General features: G+C 49.3%; 1 protein-coding gene across 5 annotated transcripts in view; it reads left to right on the top strand.

Annotated features, from left to right (window-relative positions):
• Nucleotides 1-19,095, top strand: part of SH3PXD2A (SH3 and PX domains 2A) — a 266,664-nt gene that overhangs the window by 39,646 nt on the left and 207,923 nt on the right. For all 5 annotated transcript variants that reach the window (XM_063782079.1, XM_016919277.4, XM_016919275.4 and 2 more), the window contains exon 2: nucleotides 14,850-14,930. In XM_063782079.1, the coding sequence (XP_063638149.1) occupies nucleotides 14,850-14,930 (81 nt within the window). The remainder of the gene's footprint in view (nucleotides 1-14,849; nucleotides 14,931-19,095) is intronic.

Below are 19,095 nucleotides of genomic sequence, written 5' to 3'. Positions count from 1 at the left end.
CATGATGTTTTAATACACAATACATAATGAAATGATGACTACAGTCAAGCAAATGACCACATCCATCACCTTACGTAGTTCTTTATTTTGTGTGTGTGTGGTGTGAGCACTAAAATCTACTCTCTGGGCATACCTCTTGCATGCAATACGGTATTAGTGATGGTAGTCCTCAGGCTGTACCTTAGATGTCCAGACATATTCACTCTACATACTGCAAATTTGTATCCTTTGACCAACATCTGCCATTTTCCCTACCTCCTCACCCCTGTCACCACCCTTCTCTTCTCTGCTTCTATATATTTGGCTCTAGAATCCATATATGAGATTATACAGTATTTTTCTTTTTCTTTTTCTTTTCTTTTTTTTTTTTGAGATGGAGTCTCGCTGTGTTGCCCAGGCTGGAGTACAATGGCATGATCTCAGCTCACCGCAACCTCCGTCTCCCAGGTTCAAGCGATTGTCCTGCCTCAGCCTCCTGAGTAGCTGGGATTACAGGCGTGTGCCACCACACCCAGCTACTTCTTGTATTTTTAGTAGAGACGGGGTTTCACCATGTTGGTCAGGCTGGTCTCGAACTCCTGACTCCGTGATCCGCCTGCCTCGGCCTCCCCAAGTGCTGGGATTAGAGGCATGAGCCACCGCGCCTGGCCCAGTATTTTTCTTTCTGTATCTGGCTTAGTTCACTTAGCATAATGTCCTCCAGGTTCATTCATGTTGTCAAATGGCAGGATATCTTTTGTTAAAATTGAATAATATTCCACTGTGTGTGTGTGTATATTATATATATAATATATATAGTATATATATTATACACTGTATATGTGTGTGTATATTATATATAAATACATATAGTGTATAATATATACACTGTATATATTATACATATATATACCACAATTTCTAAGAGTTCTTTATATGTTCCAGATATAAGTCCTTTGTCTAGAATATTTGCAAATGACTTGAAAATATTTTCCCCCATTCTGGGGATTCTCCTTTTACTTTCTTGCTGATGTCTTTTGAAACACAAAAGTTTTTTATTTTGATGAAGTCCAGTTTGTTTATTTGTCTTTGAGCTGTGGTTTTGGTGTCATGTCTTAGAAACCCTTGACTAATTCAAGGTCATGGAGATTTGTGCTATGTTTTCTTCTAAGACTTTAATAGTTTTCTCTCTCGCATTTAGGTCTCTCATCTATTTCAAGTTAATTTTTGTGTGTGATCTGAGGTCCTTCTCATTTTGTACTGAGTCAAACTGAAGAGCCCCCCACCGCCCCAGTTGGCCTGCCGCACTTTGCCTTCTGCATTTGGGTCTCAGCTCAAACATCCTCACTCCAGGGAGGCCTCCCCTGTCAATCTAAAGCAGCTGCCTCCCTGCAGTTTCAGTCACCACCCCATTTTATTGGGGCCGTCAGAAATGGTCTGACATGTTGTCTGTTGCCTCCCATATAAGCTCCATGACAACAGATCCTGTGTAGCTTACTGCCTTCATTTCTAGCACCTAGCGCAGTGCCTGACACTTAGCCAGAGCTCAGACTATTATTTGAAAGCTTCTTTTGGTTAAAAGAAACATTCCCAGTGGATTTTGCTTAAGACTTTGTAAGTGTCTCTGGCCTCATGGAGTTGGAGGGCTGAGTGGGAGGGGATCTACCAGCATCACAGTCACAGGTGGTCACTCGTCCCTTGCCCCAGCCATCCCATTACTTCACAAGACAGCCCCTTCCATCCTTGGACAACTCTGATGATTAGAAAATTCTTCCTGATGTTGGGCAGAGACCTGCTTCCCCATCGCTGGCACTCGTTATCCACTGCCTTCCTTTAGGGACAACTGGAGTTGAACTTCACATTTTGACAGTCCTTTAAATATTTGAAACCAGCTATCGTATGTCTCTTAAATACCTCCTCTGGGCTGAGTGCTTCTAATTCTCTCAGCTGTTCCTCCTGGAGCCGAGAAGGGCTGGACTCTGACCCCTTAGTCGCTGATGAAGGCCTGCAGACATGGGGTGGGCACAGGCTGCCAAAGAAAGCCCCAGCACAGCCACAGCTCAGAACGAAGGAACCCGAGTCTCCTTGTTTGCTTTCCCCACTTTGAGCTGATGAATTCCAAAACTGGAAGCAGAACTTTGAGAAAAAGCACCCAGGACAAACTCCCTAACTAGGTATCTTAAAGGCAGAGCTGACTCTTAGTAGTACAAATTACTCTGTAATATTGCTTTCTATTAAAAGGGTGTGTTTTTTTTGTTTTTTTGTTTTTTTTAGCTAGTCCAGTGGTCTTTTTGATGTTGGTTCAGCTTAGTGGTTCTCAACCCTGGAACAACCCGGAGACCCACCTGGGGAGCTCTTAAAATTATCAGTGCCTACCCCACCTTCCAAGATTCTGATTTAAATCCTGTAGTGTTTTTAAGGCACCCCAGGTGATTGTAATGTACAGCCAGCGTTGTAGACCTTGGCTTCAAGAGCTCAGCATTGAACCTGAAATTCCCTACAGCCCCACAAGAATGAGCAAATGCTGGATGTCAGCACAACATCCAGGAGCTGGCATGAGCCAGAGGACTGGCTGAGAGGACTCAGTTACTTTCTAAGATGGAGATTATGAAAGCTATACATGTTCAAAAGAAATGAAATAATATAGAAATGTTGGCCAGGCACGGTGGCCCAGTACTGTAATCCCAGTACTTTGGGAGGCTGAGGCAGGAGGATTGCTTGAGGCCTAGAGTTTGAGACCAGCCTGGGCAACATAGCAAGACCCCATCTCTACAAAAAAATTAAAAAATTATCCAAGCATGGTGGCACATGCTGATAGTCCCAGCTACTGGGGAGGCTGAGGGGGGAGGACTTCTTGAGCCCAGGAGGTCAGGGCTGCATTGAGCTATGATTGTGCCACTGCACTCCAGCCTGGGCAAGAGAGCGAGACTCTGTCTCTAAAAAGAAAAAGAAAAAAAGAAATCTATAAAGTAGAAAGCAAAACTGTTCCCATTTCTACTCTCTCTCATTCCATGCAAATAACCATGATTATCAATTTGTTGTATTTTTTTCTTTTTAATGTGCATAGACACACACATATGCAAACTTCCCCCCATACAATCCATCCCCCAGATAGATTTAATCATATGGTATACATAGCATTATAATCTTTTTTTTCTTTTCTCAAGATACTATAAACCTTTTCCCATAATGATATAGAAAAGTCCACCTTATCTTTAGTAGGTATGTGAACCATAATTTATTTGACCCTTTTTTATCAATAGACATTCAATATTCCTTATCTTTATATACGTACACACACACATATATACACACACATACATGCATACACACAATTGTGTGGATAAATTCTTAGCGGTCAAATTGCTGAGTCAAAGGGAATGCAAGTTTGGCGACAGAAATTGCCGAAAAGCTCTCCAAAATGATTGTTCTTGTCTCTCTCAAGCAACGAAATTTCTAATGACAGCTATTTGCCTTGTGTCAAAAGTTGAGCTTTGCTGAGCACAGCAGAGAGGAAGGTGTGAGTGTGTCAGATGGTGGGGAGGAAGCCCAGGGGTCATTTCCCCTGCAGGCTGTGTGTGGAGGCGGCTGCTGGCCTCTGACTGCTGTGTTTCCCAGGAAAAGGAAACCAAGCTGTGTGTGTTAACCTTTGCCATTCTCTCCAGGGTGTGACGATGGAGTGGGGCACATTTTCAGGATGTGTGTGTCGGGGTCAGTAGGCCTGGGTCAGTCATTGATTTGGGAGTGTGTGGAATGAGAATCCCCTTTTCTGACCCTTTCCTAGACCCACTGGGTTGTTTCCAAGCCCCTTGGAAGCCCAGGAGTGTCATTTTTTTGATGGCTCAGGAGAGGATATATTTGTTTAATTTCTAGGACTCTGGCTCCTGAATGTCCGGGAGCATTGAGCTTTCCCCCCTGATTTCCATTGCAAGGTTAGCCTTATCACCTCAGCCTAGGCACACCATCGCCCTCTCTGGGCTCCTGGGCATTACCCAAGATGTCCACTGCCCACTGCTGGGCCTCTCCATTGGAGTGCCTGCTGGCTCGAGGTGATCAGACTTGTTTGCTCTGCCAAGCTGACTTGGGACCAGAGGGTGGTGGCAGGATTGGAAGGAGGAAGGTACAAAGGTCCAACCGCATGCTCTCAGGTACTCTGGAGAATGTCCCAGTGGTGACATGCCCAGAACTCTGTGATTGCAAAGTGGGCTCCTTTCCAGGCCCAGCACTTATTGGTGTCCCAGAATCTTCTAGGGGAAGAGACTAAAATTCATCAAGTGCAAAAGACTGTGCTAGGCACTTTGCAGGGGAAGGGAAGTCACATTTATTAAGCGCCTACAGTGTCCAAGGCACTGTGGTTGTTCTTGTGTTCTCATTAATCTTCACTGTGAGGCAGGTATTCTTAACACTATTTTATGTGTTTATTTTATGGGGTATGGAGGCTCAGAGAGAATAATAACTTTTCATGAAATTGATCTGATTGATTTTAAACTATGCAAAATAGAGTGCTGATCCCCGCAAGGATCCCTAGCCACCTGCCTCATGGGCGGCCTCAGTATTGACAGATAGATCATTGTCTCTGTCACCAACTGACAGAGCTAATTGAGCCACCAAGGCAAATCTTGTGGCAGGGACTCTGTCTTGCTCCAGGCAGTCTGCTGTCGTTATTAAAGAAGACAAAGAGTTCAGGATATAGAGTGAATGGCTGCATTTGAATCTGAGCTTCATTACTTGTTACAAATATGATGACCTCGGGTAGACCAGTTACCTCTCTGGGCCCTAGTCTCTTCACTTATGAACTGGAGACGATAACAACACTTTTCTCATAGGACTATTGTAAAGAGTAAGTGAGATAATTCGAACAAAGTGCTTAGCAATGCCTGGAACATAGTCAGTACTCAATACATTGGCATAACCATTAGTGTTTCTTTTACTCCTGATCAATCAATCCCATTGTGCGTGTAAGAAGGTTTGGCAGAGCTGACTCTTTGGACTGTTTTTCTTCTCGTTCTGGGGGCTGTAAGGACAGAGCTGTGACTGCCTAACTTTTGAAAGGTCCATGTAGGATTGTGAATCCTGGGAGTTCCTAGTTTATACACTCATTTCCCCTCCAGGAAACATGAAGAAAAGAAAAAGCGTCCAGCCCCAGAGGGGCCAACCACAGCATGTTCATCCTTTCAGCGGACGCTCCTGGGGACCGTCATTGTTTTCCCAGCCCTGGGCAGCAGAGCTATTTTTTGCTCCTCTGCTCTCCCAGGCTTGCCTTGGTATTAGTAGTGGTTCCACCACTGCCGTGTGTGTGTGTGTGTGTGCATGCGCCTGTGTCCGTGTGTGTCTCCGTGTGTGTGTGTCCATGTTTCTGTGTGTATGTGTCCCTGTGTGTGTCTGTGTCCCTGTATGTGTGTGTCTGTGTGTGTGTGTTGTGTGTGTTGTGTGTATGTCCGTGTCCCTGTGCCCTACTTCCTGCTCCCCTCCTATTTCTAGTCATAGCGTCATGATCCAAGTCTCACGGCAAATGGGAAGAAGTCAGTTCACTTCCTGAGTGTCTAAATAGCCCACATTCATTGGGCCACTTTGCACATTGCTAGGCCCTGTGCTGGGTGCCCCATGCGTATCACCACATTTAACGAGACACTCCCGTTAGAAACCACACTTCGCAGCAAAGGAAACCCTCACTCAGAGGGTCTAAGACACTTGCCTAAGCCCACATAGCAGAGACATGTATGGATTGAAATTCAAATCCATCAAGTGGATAGATTTGAATTTGAAGTCATCTTCCTCCTGTGTGAAGCCAAGACGGCCTCTGGTCCCTTCTGAGGCTCACTTCTCGGCACTCCATTACTCATCTTGCACTGTCCCTCCGTGATTTGTCAGTGTGAGTCCCACTGCCCCTGCTGGGCTGTGAGGGCCTGGAGGTTGGATGCTTTGCCTCATCTTCTCTTTAGCTTGTCTCTAAACCAGGCGCGAGGTCAGCACTCACTGGATATTTGTTGGTTGCTTTGTTCTTTCACTGATGAAGGGAACAGTAAGTGAGCATCTCTTAGGTGTCAAGTGTGGTGCTGGGCACTAGCATGCCACGATCCACCTTCAGGTGGCTTCCATTCTAACAAGGAGACACAGAGTCAGCTCCCTGAATCCTCACAAGAGCCTCCAAAAGGTAACTACTGTGATCTTCATTCTGCAGGGTAATAAGTAGAGGCTCCAGCAGTAGGGAGGCTTCCTCCAGACCCTCTCACCTACTCATTACCCTCCCATTTAAATAAATAGTGGGGCCGGATGAGGTGGCTCATGCCTGTAACCCCAGCACTTTGGGAGGCTGAGGCGGGTGGATCACCTGAGATCAGGAGATCAAGACCAGCCTGGCCACCCATGGTAAAACTCGTCTCTACTAAAATACTAAAAAAAAAAAAGCCTAGTGTGGTGACACACGCCTGTAATCCCAGCTACTCAGGAGGCTGAGGCTGGAGAATCGCTTGAACCTGGGAGGTGGAGGTTGCAGTGATCTGAGATGGCGCCACTGCACTCCAGCCTGGATGACAGAGCGAGACTCTCTCTCAAAAGAAGGAAGGGAGGGAGGGAGGGAGGGAAGGAGGAAAGGAGACCCATGATTCCTGCAAACAAAGGCAGGCACTGAGTGTGATGGGTACCTGCTACACACTCTTGAAGGATGCTCCCTACTGTAGAGGCATTTGCCATTGTGCCCTCCTCTGAGTCTCTTTTAAAAACCCTTTTCCCCAGAGAAGGTCCATCTGGCCCAGGTCTGCAGTAGAAGCGTCTGTGTTTTGGAGGCGACTGGTGGATGTGTGGTTCTGGGAGGAAACTTCTCCTAGCACATTATACCCCCTCCAACTCCCAGAGCCCTTCTGGGGTTCGCTTCTGCTGCATTTACTATGACTGATTCTGAATACAAAGTCCTGTTGTCAGATGGTCTCAGGACTAGAAAAGTCCTGCTGCCTGGTCATTAGCCTTATAGTCAACCCGTGAGTGTGTACTACCATGGAGGTCACCCTCCACTACATCCAGGCTTCTAAGTGGTGGTTGTTCCCCAAATCTGCAGCGTCACCTCTCTCCCCACCCTAAGAATGAACACCCACTCTAGAGGAGGGGTTGGAATTTTAATAGGGCCCTACCCTGAGGGTCCTCATCATTCTCAGGCTGAGCTCAGAAACCTTAGCCAAGTGGCCACAGGCTGTTGAACTTGATTTTGCTGGCAGGGTTTTAGGTTGGCAAAGATGTGTTTGTATTCTGCTCCTAGGCCACCAGGGATTTGCTTCTGGGAATGGGGACAGTCTCCAAGTGTTGCTGCTAGCCACCTCTTTGGCATTTCAGAGCCAGTGAATTTGATTGGCATTAGATCAGCCAGTCATTATCTCAGTGTGTCCAGCAGACTGGCAGGCCTAGTGAGCCTCGGGGGAGAAGAGGAAGATAGTTTGCATGGATAGGGAGACCTGGGAGGAAGACAGACTCACCTGTGTTGAATAGAGACCAACACAGCCTGTGTCAAGCTGGGTGTTCTGAGCCAACGATTAGCAAACGAAGGCAGATATAATAATTGACTAATCGTGGAAAGCATACTATGAGCACCACAAGGGATGGTCACAGACTCGCCAGGCTAGTGGGGGTCCAGATCAGATGTCGGAAGTCTGGGGAGATTTTTATCTGGGTGCAGCCATGTCAAGAGGGGTCTTTAGGCCAGGCATGGTAGCTCGCATCTGTAATGCCAGCACTTTGGGAGGCTGAGGTGGGCGGATCACTTGAGGCCAGGAGTTACAAACCAGCCTGCCAACATGGTGAAACCCTGTCTCTACTAAAAATACAAAAATTAGCCAGGTGTGATGGCAGGCACCTGCAATGCCAGCTAGTCAGGAGGCTGAAGCAGGAGAATCGCTTAAACCCAGGAGGCGGAGGTTGCAGTGAGCTGAGATCACGCCACTGCACTCCACCCCGGGTGACAGAGCCAGACCCTGTCTCAAAAAAAAAAGAAAAAAAAAGAGGGGTCTTTAACACCAGGGCCTTTACTGCTTCCCGGTGGTGTGCAGTGGGCCACAGCAGGGAGGAGATGGGGCTCTGGGCCAGCGTTTGATGTAGGCACTCTCATGGGGAGCTGCAGCCCTGGAGTCCTCTGCTCTGCTGGGTGGTCTGCATCTAGGGGACCAGCCTGTACTAATTTGGAGTATATGTGCCTCTTTCTTACCAACCCCCCCATGATAGAACCTTGTACATGGGGGCACTTTGAACAGAAGGTTAGAGCCTATTAGTACCTTAGACGGGCTGGCAGCATCTTCTTGGGTAAGAGCCTGACAATGATGAACTCCACCAGGAAGCCAGAGCGGTGATCGTGTCCCCACACGTGAACTCCCTTTTTCTGGCTGCTCAATCGTGTTCATTTTGATTTCTGGGACCATATGCTTTAGCAGTCAGTCCCAAATGTTAGCTATCCCTGCATCCCCAGACTCCGAAGATTTGGGTAAGTTAAAGAGCTGAGGGTCTTGAAGAGATCGTATGACCTCGAGGACCCTAGAGAGCATTGACAGCCCACCCAGGGGAACAAGGCGCATGTACATTAGAATAAGGCACACTTTTCTCGGCGTGGCTGCAGTCCTGAGCCAGGGTGCACAGTTTGGGGTGTGAAGTATAGGTTAGATTTCACACCTACATGTCCACTTGACCAGGCAACCACTGGGCAGTGAACAACTTGCCCAACTGTATACAATGGCCCTAGTGCAGCCAGCTGATGCCAGCCCCATGGTCATGTGAGCAGGTGAAGGAAGATTGCCATTGAGTTTCTGTTTGGCCTGGGGCCTGGGGCCAGGGGCAGCTGGTAGGAGTCCAGGGAAAGTAAGGCCTTCCTCAGTAAATGGGACCACAGTACCATGGAGATATGCAATTTCCTCCATAGCTCCTAACTCCTTGCCTCTCATTGTACATTTTGTAGCCAAGGGGGCAACAGGTACTTACCAGCACTTTCTAATTAAACACAAGGCGGGTCCTAGGCCTTCTAGGAATGGTTGGGCTGTGTATTTGCAGTTTCTAATTGGTCCCAGACCAGATCAAATCATGGACATCCCTCCACAGAAATGGGCTAGGCTTCATTCTCAGTGCTCTGGAGCTGCGCTGTAAGTCTGGTTTGCATCAAGGCCATTTTCTTGTTGAAAGGAGCAAGGCTAATAGAGGACAGAAGCACCCACTGGGAAGGCGATTTTGGAAACCTCAGACATTGGTGGGCCTTGTGAGCTGAGCAGACAGAAGGCAGCCCAAGATGACCTCTGGATGGGTGGGACTGGTTGGGCCAGAGCGTTGCGCTGGGTGTGTAGCGAGAGTTCCCACGCGGTGTCTGTGGTGATGATTCCACTCCTCCATCAAGAGTGAGCATGGTGGGAGGGCCTGAGCCCCTGGGTCCCCTCAGTCTGGACTGACCCAGGGGAAGCTGGAAGCAGTTGCTAGCTTCTAGCGAGCCTTCATAGACGCCTACCATCTGCCTGAAATGGCTGGAGACAGGGGAAATACAATCCATGGGTTTTTAAAATCCAGAAGGAAGAGAAACTCCACCCGTGAAACATAACCCCAAGTAAAGCGTTTGGAAGCAGGATATTTAATTGCCAAACTTTTCTTGAGACCCAGCTGCCGGGTAATGTTATCTTGACTGCTCCTGAGGCTGGAGGAGAGTCTATCTGGGCCCCCGATGCAGGCTTGTAAACAGAGCTGGCTTTCTTGGATGACCTCTGCCCTGTCCCCCTTCCCTGTCACCTGTTCTTTCTCTGCGGTTTCTCTCTGAAGTTTCCAGTGCTGGCAAGGCCAGCTCAGGGAGACTTAAGAAGCTCTGGTGTTGAGGTTGGGAGCTAGGCATGGGCTGGGGTGGAATTTTGTGTGTCCATCACCCGTCTGGAGTGATAATCTAGGATGTCCAAGGTTTGGAAGAAAGCAGACGAGAGAGAGGGGTCTGGAGATTGTCCTCGTATCTCTGGGCTTATCTCCAGGGAGGTCTCTTGCTATTTCCTCAACCCAAGATTTAGACTCTGTCCAGGGGGGTAGGCTGGGGGGCCTCTGGCAAATCCCCGAAGTTTGGGAGAACCTGGGAATGGGGGCTCGCTTCCCCATCCTTCACACTGAGTCACATTCATGGCTGCTCAGGGCATAGAGAGTGGGGTGCAAGATGTTAGCAGGAACAATCCTTTGCCAAACAAGGAAAGAACTGCTTTTTAGGGGGAAGTGTGGCTGTATCCTAGCCGGGTGGCTGTGGCCGGCAAGGGCCACAAGGACAGCTCTCTGTCAGCTCTTCCCTCTGGCTGGCTCTCCAGCGGGGTGTATCTTTAGTATGGTTTTAGGCCGAGGGTTAAACAGAGATGACTTCGTGTGAATTTTCAATTTTTATTTTTAAAATAAAGACAGAGCCTCACTATGTTGTCCAGGCCAGTCTCAAACTCCTGGGCTCAAGCGATCCTCCTGCCTTGGCTTCCCAAAGTGCTGGGATTACAGGCATGAGCCACTGCGCCCTGCCCTTTTATTTTTAAAATAGAGACAGAGCCTCACTGTGTTGTCCAGGCCAGTCTCAAACTCCCGGGCTCAAGTGGTCCTCTTGCCTTGGCCTCCCAAAGTGCTGGGATTACAGGCATGAGCCACCATGCCCTGCCAGTTTTCAACATTTCTGAAGAGTAGAGGGCAAAGAACTTTTCCGAGGGGGGATGCTCTGGTCATGTGCAGAGTAGTCCTAGGCTAGGCTGGGAAGTGGGACATCTGGGTTCCTGTCCCAGCTCTGCCACCAATGGATGTGAGCACACTCCAGTGATAACCATGTTTTCATCAGTACTGGCAGCCCTGAGGGTTGTGTCCTTTGTATAGAGAAGGAGTCTGAAGGCCTGAGCGGCTGGGCTGGGGTCTTGCAGCCAATAAGGAGGGTGCTGCACCCACATGTGGCTGACTCCAGAGTCTGCTGCTTCCTACCTGGCCATGCCCCTTCCTCGGCAAATCACCACCCTGGCCCCTGGGTTTCTCCTCTGCTAAAGGAGAGGTCTCCCTGGATCCTCCCAGCTGCCAGGGGCTGTGAGCCTGTGATTGATTCTCTCTGGGAGGTGAAGGGAAGCCTAATTGCTAGTGGGATGGAGGATGTGTGTTAAGCCTCAGTTAAGCCCTTCCCCCTGGGCTCCGCTTGGTTGGTTCCGGAGAAAGGCTGATGTCTAATGTCCTGCAGGAGAGTGCAGCCCTCTCTCCAGGGGCGGATTGGCCTCTTGGGCCCTCCTCACATTTAGCTCCTGGGGTGGAGGTCAGAGAGACAGCACCTGGTGTGGGCTCAGCCTCTGCTCCTGCCCCAGGACCTGGGGGAAGCAGAGATGCAGGTGAGAGGGGAGATGGAGCTAGGAGTCAGCAGGGGGACCAGGGTAGGTTATAACCCCCAGGAAAATCCCACAGCATTGAGTTTGAGGGGGTCCTCGCCGTCAGTCGGTTTTGTAGCATTCCTAACCATTTGCTTCTGTCTGGGCCCCCAGTTCTGTGTCTTCTGGGTCTCAGGCTCTTGGAAGGCGCCTTTGTTCCTGCATGTTCCTCTAAGGTGCACTCCCTCAGCAAGAGCACCGCAGGCTTCTCAGACCACCCACACCTTGATTTAAAAAGATGGTGTCAACCGGTCAGATGCGGTGGTTCATGCCTATAATCCCAGCACTTTGGGAGGCTGAGGCAAGCAGATCACGAGGTGAGAAGATCGAGACCATCCTGGCTAACATGGTGAAACCCTGTCTCTACTAAAACATACAAAAAATTAGCCGGGCGTGGTGGCGGTTGCCTGCAGTCCCAGCTACTTGGGAGGCTGAGGCAGGAGAATGGCGTGAACCCGGGAGGCGGAGGTCACAATGAGCCGAGATCACGCCACTGCACTCCAACCTGGTCGACAGAGACAGACTCCGTCTCAAAAAAAAAAAAAAAAAAAAAAAGATGATGTCAACCAAAAATAAAATTTGAAGGCCCCCTGCAACCATCTGAATGTACTCCCTCCTCAGCCCGGGCACCCTAACATTGAACCTGAAAGACTGGTTCAGGCCATGACAGGAAGTGGGGATCAGACATGATTCATTATACTCCCGCAGCATCAATATCAATGCAGACCTAAGATCTGATAAGAAACATTTACAATCTGTTCTCTCTGAAGCCTGCTGCCTGGAGGCTTCATTTGCATGATAAAACCTTGATCTCCACAAACCCTTATCTTAATCCAGACACTCCTTTCTAATGGTAGTAACTCTTTCAACCAATTGCCAGAGTATGTTTAAATCCACCTATGACCTGGAAGCCCCTCGTCCCCTACTTAGAGTTGTCTCACCCTTCCAGATGGAACCAATGTAAATCTTATATGTATTGATTGATGTATTGTATTTCCCTAAAATGTATAACGCAGGCTGTACCCCATCCACCTTGGGCACCTGTCATCAGGACCTCCTGAAGCTGTGTCGCAGGTGTGTCCTTCACCTTGGCAATACACTTTCTAAACTGATTGAGACTTGTTTCAGATACTTTTTGGTAGACAATGTCATTCAGTCCTGATCAAAGTAGTTCAGTTTAGATAAATTTATGTACAGGGAGATAGTCCAGTTCAGTTAAGAGCATAGGTATTAGAACTCAGCTAGACCTGGGTTCAAATCTTTTGCTCTGTAATTTATTAGCTGTGTAACTTCAGGCAAGTTACTTAGCTTCTCTGAGCCTCACCTTCTTCTTGTACAATATGGGAATAACAGTGGTAGCTACCTCATTGGGCTGAAGATTAAATGAGCTAATGCATATACATGCTTTATGCTGTACTGGTAACTAGTTACATTTAGTTGCTTAAACATTAGGTAACATTAAGTTATCAAAATGGTTTTACAATGTATCATGTGATACCTATTTACATATGATGTAAAGCAAAGCATACCCCCATTTATTATAATAATAGCCAATAGTCTATTTTGAGCTGATGAAGATAGGGGTGGCCTTTTACCTTATGTTCTGTATCAGGGCCACATGTCATAAATGCCCCATCTCTGGGTGGCAGCACTCAGGCCTGTTTGCTTTGGCTTTATGGCCCTCTCCTTGGTTGCGTTTCAGAAAAAACTCGCCATGGCATGAGGCTGCCTCTGTGTCATAGAGATAGGAAGGGAGAAGAGACTGGATTCAGCTCATTTTCCTGTGTATCACCTGAGCAGCCAAGCACAAAGCCTCACCACGCCTGTGGCAAACCCTGTTCCAGGCACTTGGGAGGTGGGCCAGTCTGATGGCAAGGTGTCTAAATGCCACTTCTCTTTGCTAACGTTCCTCCTCATCATGGCCCGGATCCCTGGCCTCACTGGCTATTTTATTCTTACTGGTAGAGTCCCCCCAGCCCCACCCCTACAGACCTACAGGACACAGTGACTAGGCAGAGACCCCGGAGTCTGAATTTTTATGAAGCCCGCCCCCGGCCCCAGGTGATCCTAAAGGGCGCCCTGGCCTGGGAACCACCATTGAGGACCTACAGCCATTGCCTCTCTCCTGAGGGAGGAAGGGGGGCAGAGGTCTCACCTGTGTCTTATCAGTGCCCTCCCTTAACTGTCCTCCTGGAGACACCCCTGCAGGTGTCCTTCCCAGGGAGAAGTTCAACAGAAAAGCCCTGAGGCTGTGGGAGGGCACCCATTCCTCTAACTCAGGCCTTTCCCAGGAGGGACAGAAATAGTGGGAAGAGCAGGCCAGATTGTGTGGACTGGGGGCTTTCTCTCCTTCTCCAAGGATTCCTAAGTCAATTCAGCCTTCCAGAGTGGCATGAGCTCTGGCAGAGCCTGATGGAGACTTGGGAACCGGGGTGACAGCCTGGCCCTGAAATGCCTTCATTGTGAGGCTCCCAAAGAGAAAAGTTTTTCCAGTCTCCCACGTGCTAACGCCTCTTCTTCAAATCCGTTTCTCATCCAGAAGACCAGTGTGTTTGTTCAACATAGCAAAGTGTTTTCTGAGCACCTGCTCTGTGCCAGGCACTGAGCAAAGACAGGGATGCTGAGATGAATCACACATCTCTGAGCACTTCTGGTCTCCTGAAAGGCATTTCAGAGTGAGTTCTGAGGATCCACAGTAGCAAAACAAGCTGGGGTTTGTTAAAAGTGTAAACATCCGAGCCCTCAAAACTCAGGTCTGCAGAATTTCAGAGAGCGGGGTCCACCTGCAATTTCAGAGGGCCTCTTATAGAGTCTCATTCACTCTAAAGTTTGTGAACCAGTGGAAATTAGCTATCTAAAAAGGCCAGGCGTGGTGGCTCATGCCTGTAATCCCAGCACTTTGGAAGGCCAAGGCAGGTGGATCATCTGAGGTCAGGAGTTCGAGACCAGCCTGGCCAACATGGCGAAACCCCGTCTCTACTAAAAATACCAAAATTAGCCAGGCATGGTGGCAGGCACCTGTATTCCCAGCTACTTGGGAGGCTGAGCCAGGAGAATTGCTTGAACCAGGGAGGCAGAGGTTGCGGTAAACCGAGATCACACCACTGCACTCTAGCCTGGGCAACAGAATGAGACTCTGTCTCAAAAACAAACAAACAAAAATGTAGTGACCTCAATTTTATGTTTATTGTATGAAATATATACAAATAAAAAGAAGGAAATTAAAACCACTCATTCTGATCCTACTTTCCTAAGATAATCATTGTTGGCATTTGATGAAATATCTCTCTAGGGGTGTGTGTGTGTGTGTGTGTGTGTGTGTGTGTTTAGACATATATTGTAGCATCTACATGGTAGCTGATACTGTGCTAGCCCCTAGGGACAGATGAGATGAGAAAAAGAGTGGTCCTGCCATATGGAACACCTGCAGTCATGTTACATGATGCCTGGCACAGACAGCTTGAAATCCAGCCTTGCTCACCTGCTCTTACCTTTTTCCCACAGGTATACATAATCAATGTGACCTGGTCTGACTCCACCTCCCAGACCATCTACCGGAGGTACAGCAAGTTCTTTGACCTGCAGGTGAGTTGGTCAGAGCTCGGACAGTGGCCCGAGTCTCTCTGGTGGGCTGGCCTCTCTCATACCCTCGCTTATCCAGGGAGCCCCCAACAGAGCTGTCAGGGTCAGAGTCCAGGTGGGAGCAGAGGGACAGAGGAGGGAAGCTGGAAGGTGGAGCTGGGCTCGTCTCAATCTTGCATACTGCAGGCAGACACTCAGGACTTTGTTGGCCTCCTCTGATGGTCTTAACAGTCACGTTTTGTCACCCTCCCTTGCCTGCAGGGTAGGAAACTGTGGTGAAGAGGCGGGAGGATGGCGGGAGGTGCTGTGTGCCTGACCAGACGTGTGTCTATAAACATCCAGGGTGAGACAGAAGCCACTGCATCATTGCAGGCAAAGAAAAGCAAACACTCAGGGAAGACCGAAACAGAAAATAAGCAATTTTTTCAACTACAGGCACAAACTAGGCATACATACCACGGTGTCTGTCTGACCGAATGAGGCACTTGCCACCCAGTTTGTACATGTATGTGGTAGGTGTGTGTCTCTAAGACACAAAGGCATGTTCACAAGGGAATGGTAGTATGGGTCCCACAGCTACCCCTGCAGACACCCCCCTTGGTGCCAGCTAAGTTAGTCAGGCCTCTTTGGGTTGCAAGTGATAGTTTTACAATTGCACTGGCTTAGACACAAAGGAGATGTGATTGGAAGGAGGGACCAGGGAAGCTTGTGCAGCCGACCACATGGTGAGAAGGGCAGTGAGGCAGAGGCTTCAGGAATGCCTGAAAGCAGGATCTGCTCTCCCTCTGTCTTGTCTCTGCTTCCCTCTGGCACTGCCCTCAGCTTCTGTTACCTCACACCCTGAGGAATATGGCTGTCAGCAGCTCTAGAATTTTATATCTTTTGGCTCCCAACAGAGGGGAAATTGACTCCCAGTTCCAAGTTGAAAAATCCCAGGGACGATTTTGATTGGTCTGGCTTGGGTCAGATGCCCTCTCTGGACCAATCAGTATGGCTGGGAGTTGAGGGTCTTTTAGCACAGACATGGCCACTAGGGAGCCCACCTCTGCGGATCACAGGCAAGTACTAGAGAAGGGAGAATCAGTGTGAGTTGAGCAGCAGCCCTTTCAGGTAGAGCCAAGATGTTCTAGATTCCTCTCGGGGTTGTGAGCCTGGTTTAGGCCAATAAAAACACAAAGAGACACCCACTTCTACCCTCACAGCCAGGGTCCACTCCTTTCTTGGCAGGCCTTTGGTTGTCAGTCATCTTGGAGAGGTCATCTTGGGTACCGTCTGCTTGCCCCCAATAACTGATTCTATCTCATTGTCCTCATTGCCCTACCTATGAGACAAGCCAAGGGTGAGCTAGCTTCCTGTATTACAAATCCTTTCTTAATCCAGCAATGTGGGATTGAATATCCCATTGAATATGGGATTGAAAGCCACTCCTTACTCTCCAGCCTTCTTCCTCTTCCCTCCTCAATTCATGTCCAGTCTCCTTAATTCCAGTGTAATCTGGTGGGGTTTGCTGATACTCCATCAATGGGTGCAGTGTGCTGGACAGGAAGTGATAACTCAGTTGGGGAGAGGGAACCCTGAAAGGACTCATTGATGAGCTGGAGGGGGCCTGAAAGCCAGTGGAAACTTCCAAATCAGAACTTTTCTTCCCCCTCTTCCCTTATGGTCCCCCACCCCCTCCTGCATTGCAGAATCTCAGGAGAAAGGAATGCTGCTCCCCCACCACGACCTCCCTTGCCTGGAGGACTCATTCCCTGTGTGTGGAAAGGGGACACGCAAGCAGGGAGCAGCTAGTGCAGTGTGCTGGCCCTAGCTTGGCAATGGCCATGAGCTTGGCCAGGCTTGTCCACGTGGGTCATTGCTGACCTGTAGATGCAGTTTGGGAAGGGGTTGGAATTGTTCTTTGGAAATTAACTTATGAGCCAAGCATAGCATCTTTACGAACCCATTTTACCTGCCATGATGAATTTTAGTGGTGTTCATTTTGAAAAGCCTTGCTTATTTATCAGGTCGCTGATTTTGGTATGGCGGATCCTATAGAGGAAGAATAAAGGGAGTTGCTAACTCCATCTCTGGTCATTGGTGCACCTCAGAACTCAAGTCCCTGAGAGATTGTGTAAGAGAGCAGCTTAGAGTTTAGGCACTGGGGGCACATTGCCTGGGACCGGTTACTGGCTGTCACCACGTAACTCCGGACAGGCTCCTTCACTTCTCTAGGCTTGCTTTTCTCATCTGTAGTGTGAAGGTTCGAATTGCCTGCCCGGTAGGGTTGTTAGGAGGAATGAATGAGTGAATCCACGTTTCTCCCAACACTTAGTTGCCTAGTGAGTTGCCTAGTGTTACCAGGTTGCAGGGATGTTGGGCTGCATGGCTGGGGGGCGTCTAGGGGCTGGAGACCCACTCACTGATGTTGCTTTGTGGCTTCCCTCACTTGGCATCACTCTATGGTGAGCTCCCTGTGCCCAGTCCCTGCCGGCGTATTCAGAGCCAGGTAGGCCTCAGGCTCCTCTCTGAAGCTGGCCTCTGGGGCAGGGTGGGAGCCCGCTGGGAGCTGGGGTGTGGCCCAGGGGCAGCTCTTAGAAATGTTTTGCTCCTTTCCTTTTTGGCTGACCCCGAGAGTCCCAGGCTCACCAGGCCCACCTCCAAGGAGCTGCTCCCCGGGTTTCACCAACTCGTGGTTCTAAGCCTCCTGGGGGCCACAGACCCCTCTGTGAATCTGATGGAAGCCCTCTCCCCAGGAAAAGAGCGGATACATACAATTTTACTTGCAGTGGCAAGTGTTCACAGACCCCCTGTGGACCCCCAGTGAAGAACTAGCCAGGTGTGATGGTGTGCCTGTAGTTCCAGCTATTCAGGAGGCTGAGGTGGGACGATCACTTGAGCCTGGCAGGTCGTGGCTGCAGTGAGCTATGATTGTACCACTGCACTCCAGCCTGGGTGACAGAGTGAGACCCTGTCTCAAAAAAACAAAAAGAACTGCTGAGCTAAACCAGTTTAGGTCGTGAAGCATACGTTCACACCCGGTACTACTTGGGCAGCATTTGGGGGTCTATTCAGATAACAACAGGAGGCCTGGACACCCCTTTGACCCCTTTGATAGACCCTTGGTTCCCCCCTGTACAAGTTGGTTCCCTGCACCCCAGCGTGGGTCTCCCCGTACTTCCCCTCCCTTATGTCTCCCTCTTCAGATGTTTTCCTTTGTTCCCGAAGGCCAGGCACCCACGAGGTGGCCTCAGGTTCCCACCTGTGTCACACAGCCCGGGAACCACGTGCAAAGCGATCCCAAGCGGTCCCTGACCCTCTCTGGTCGTGAGTTGAGGGCCATGCAGATCCAGTTTCATTCGGAACAGCATATGGACCCTCTGTTTCTCCCTCTGGGAGCACACAGGGAGATGGACACTTGCACCCTGCCCTTCACACTCTGCAGCCATGAGGCCAGGAAGCACTTGAAGGGTGCTCTGTCATCTGAACAGAAACCCCACACTCTGGTTTTTCCATTTCTCTCCACAGTAGCTTCCACTTCAGCACAGCCCTTCCCCACCCCCTCACCCCCACACTCCCTACCCCCTCCCGGATTCTAAGATCTGAAGCAGAACATTTCTCTGGTTATTATCTTCAAAGCTCCTGCCTGGACCTAACTGCCCTGCATGTGAAGCCCTGCATGTAGATCCTTGGAAATGAACAGTCTCAGGCACACACCAGCCCTGAGAACAGCAAGCAGGAGGGAGCCAAGAGCCTGAGGCTTGTCCTTGGAGAAGGTTCCTTGTCCCTTTGGGGTGACTCATGGCATTAAGGACAGGGTACTTAGAACTCTGATGGTGCATTGAGGAGCTGTTCACAGGAAATGGGGAAAGTCAGAGGGTTGGGGGAGATGGAGAGAACCTCCCCCCCGCCACCGATCACCTGGTAACTGCTCTTTCCACACTTTCTGAAGCCTTAGGACCGTGCAGAACAGAGCCATTTATCTCAGCGTCCCCTTCCCATCCCACCACCCACCTTCTTCACTCAGAGCTTACCTGCTACCTGTGAGGCCTTGGATTAGGGTTGCCAGATAAATATGAGATGTCCAATTAAATTTACATTTCAGATAAACAGCAAATGCTTTTTTAAGAATAAGTGTGGGCACTGGGCGTGGTGGCTTATGCCTATAATCCCAGCAACTTGAGAGGCC

The sequence above is a fragment of the Pan troglodytes genome, chromosome 8 (genome assembly GCF_028858775.2).
Source record: "Pan troglodytes isolate AG18354 chromosome 8, NHGRI_mPanTro3-v2.0_pri, whole genome shotgun sequence".
Classification (NCBI taxonomy): Eukaryota; Metazoa; Chordata; class Mammalia; order Primates; family Hominidae; genus Pan; species Pan troglodytes.
This window is presented reverse-complemented; position numbering and strand designations above follow the sequence as displayed.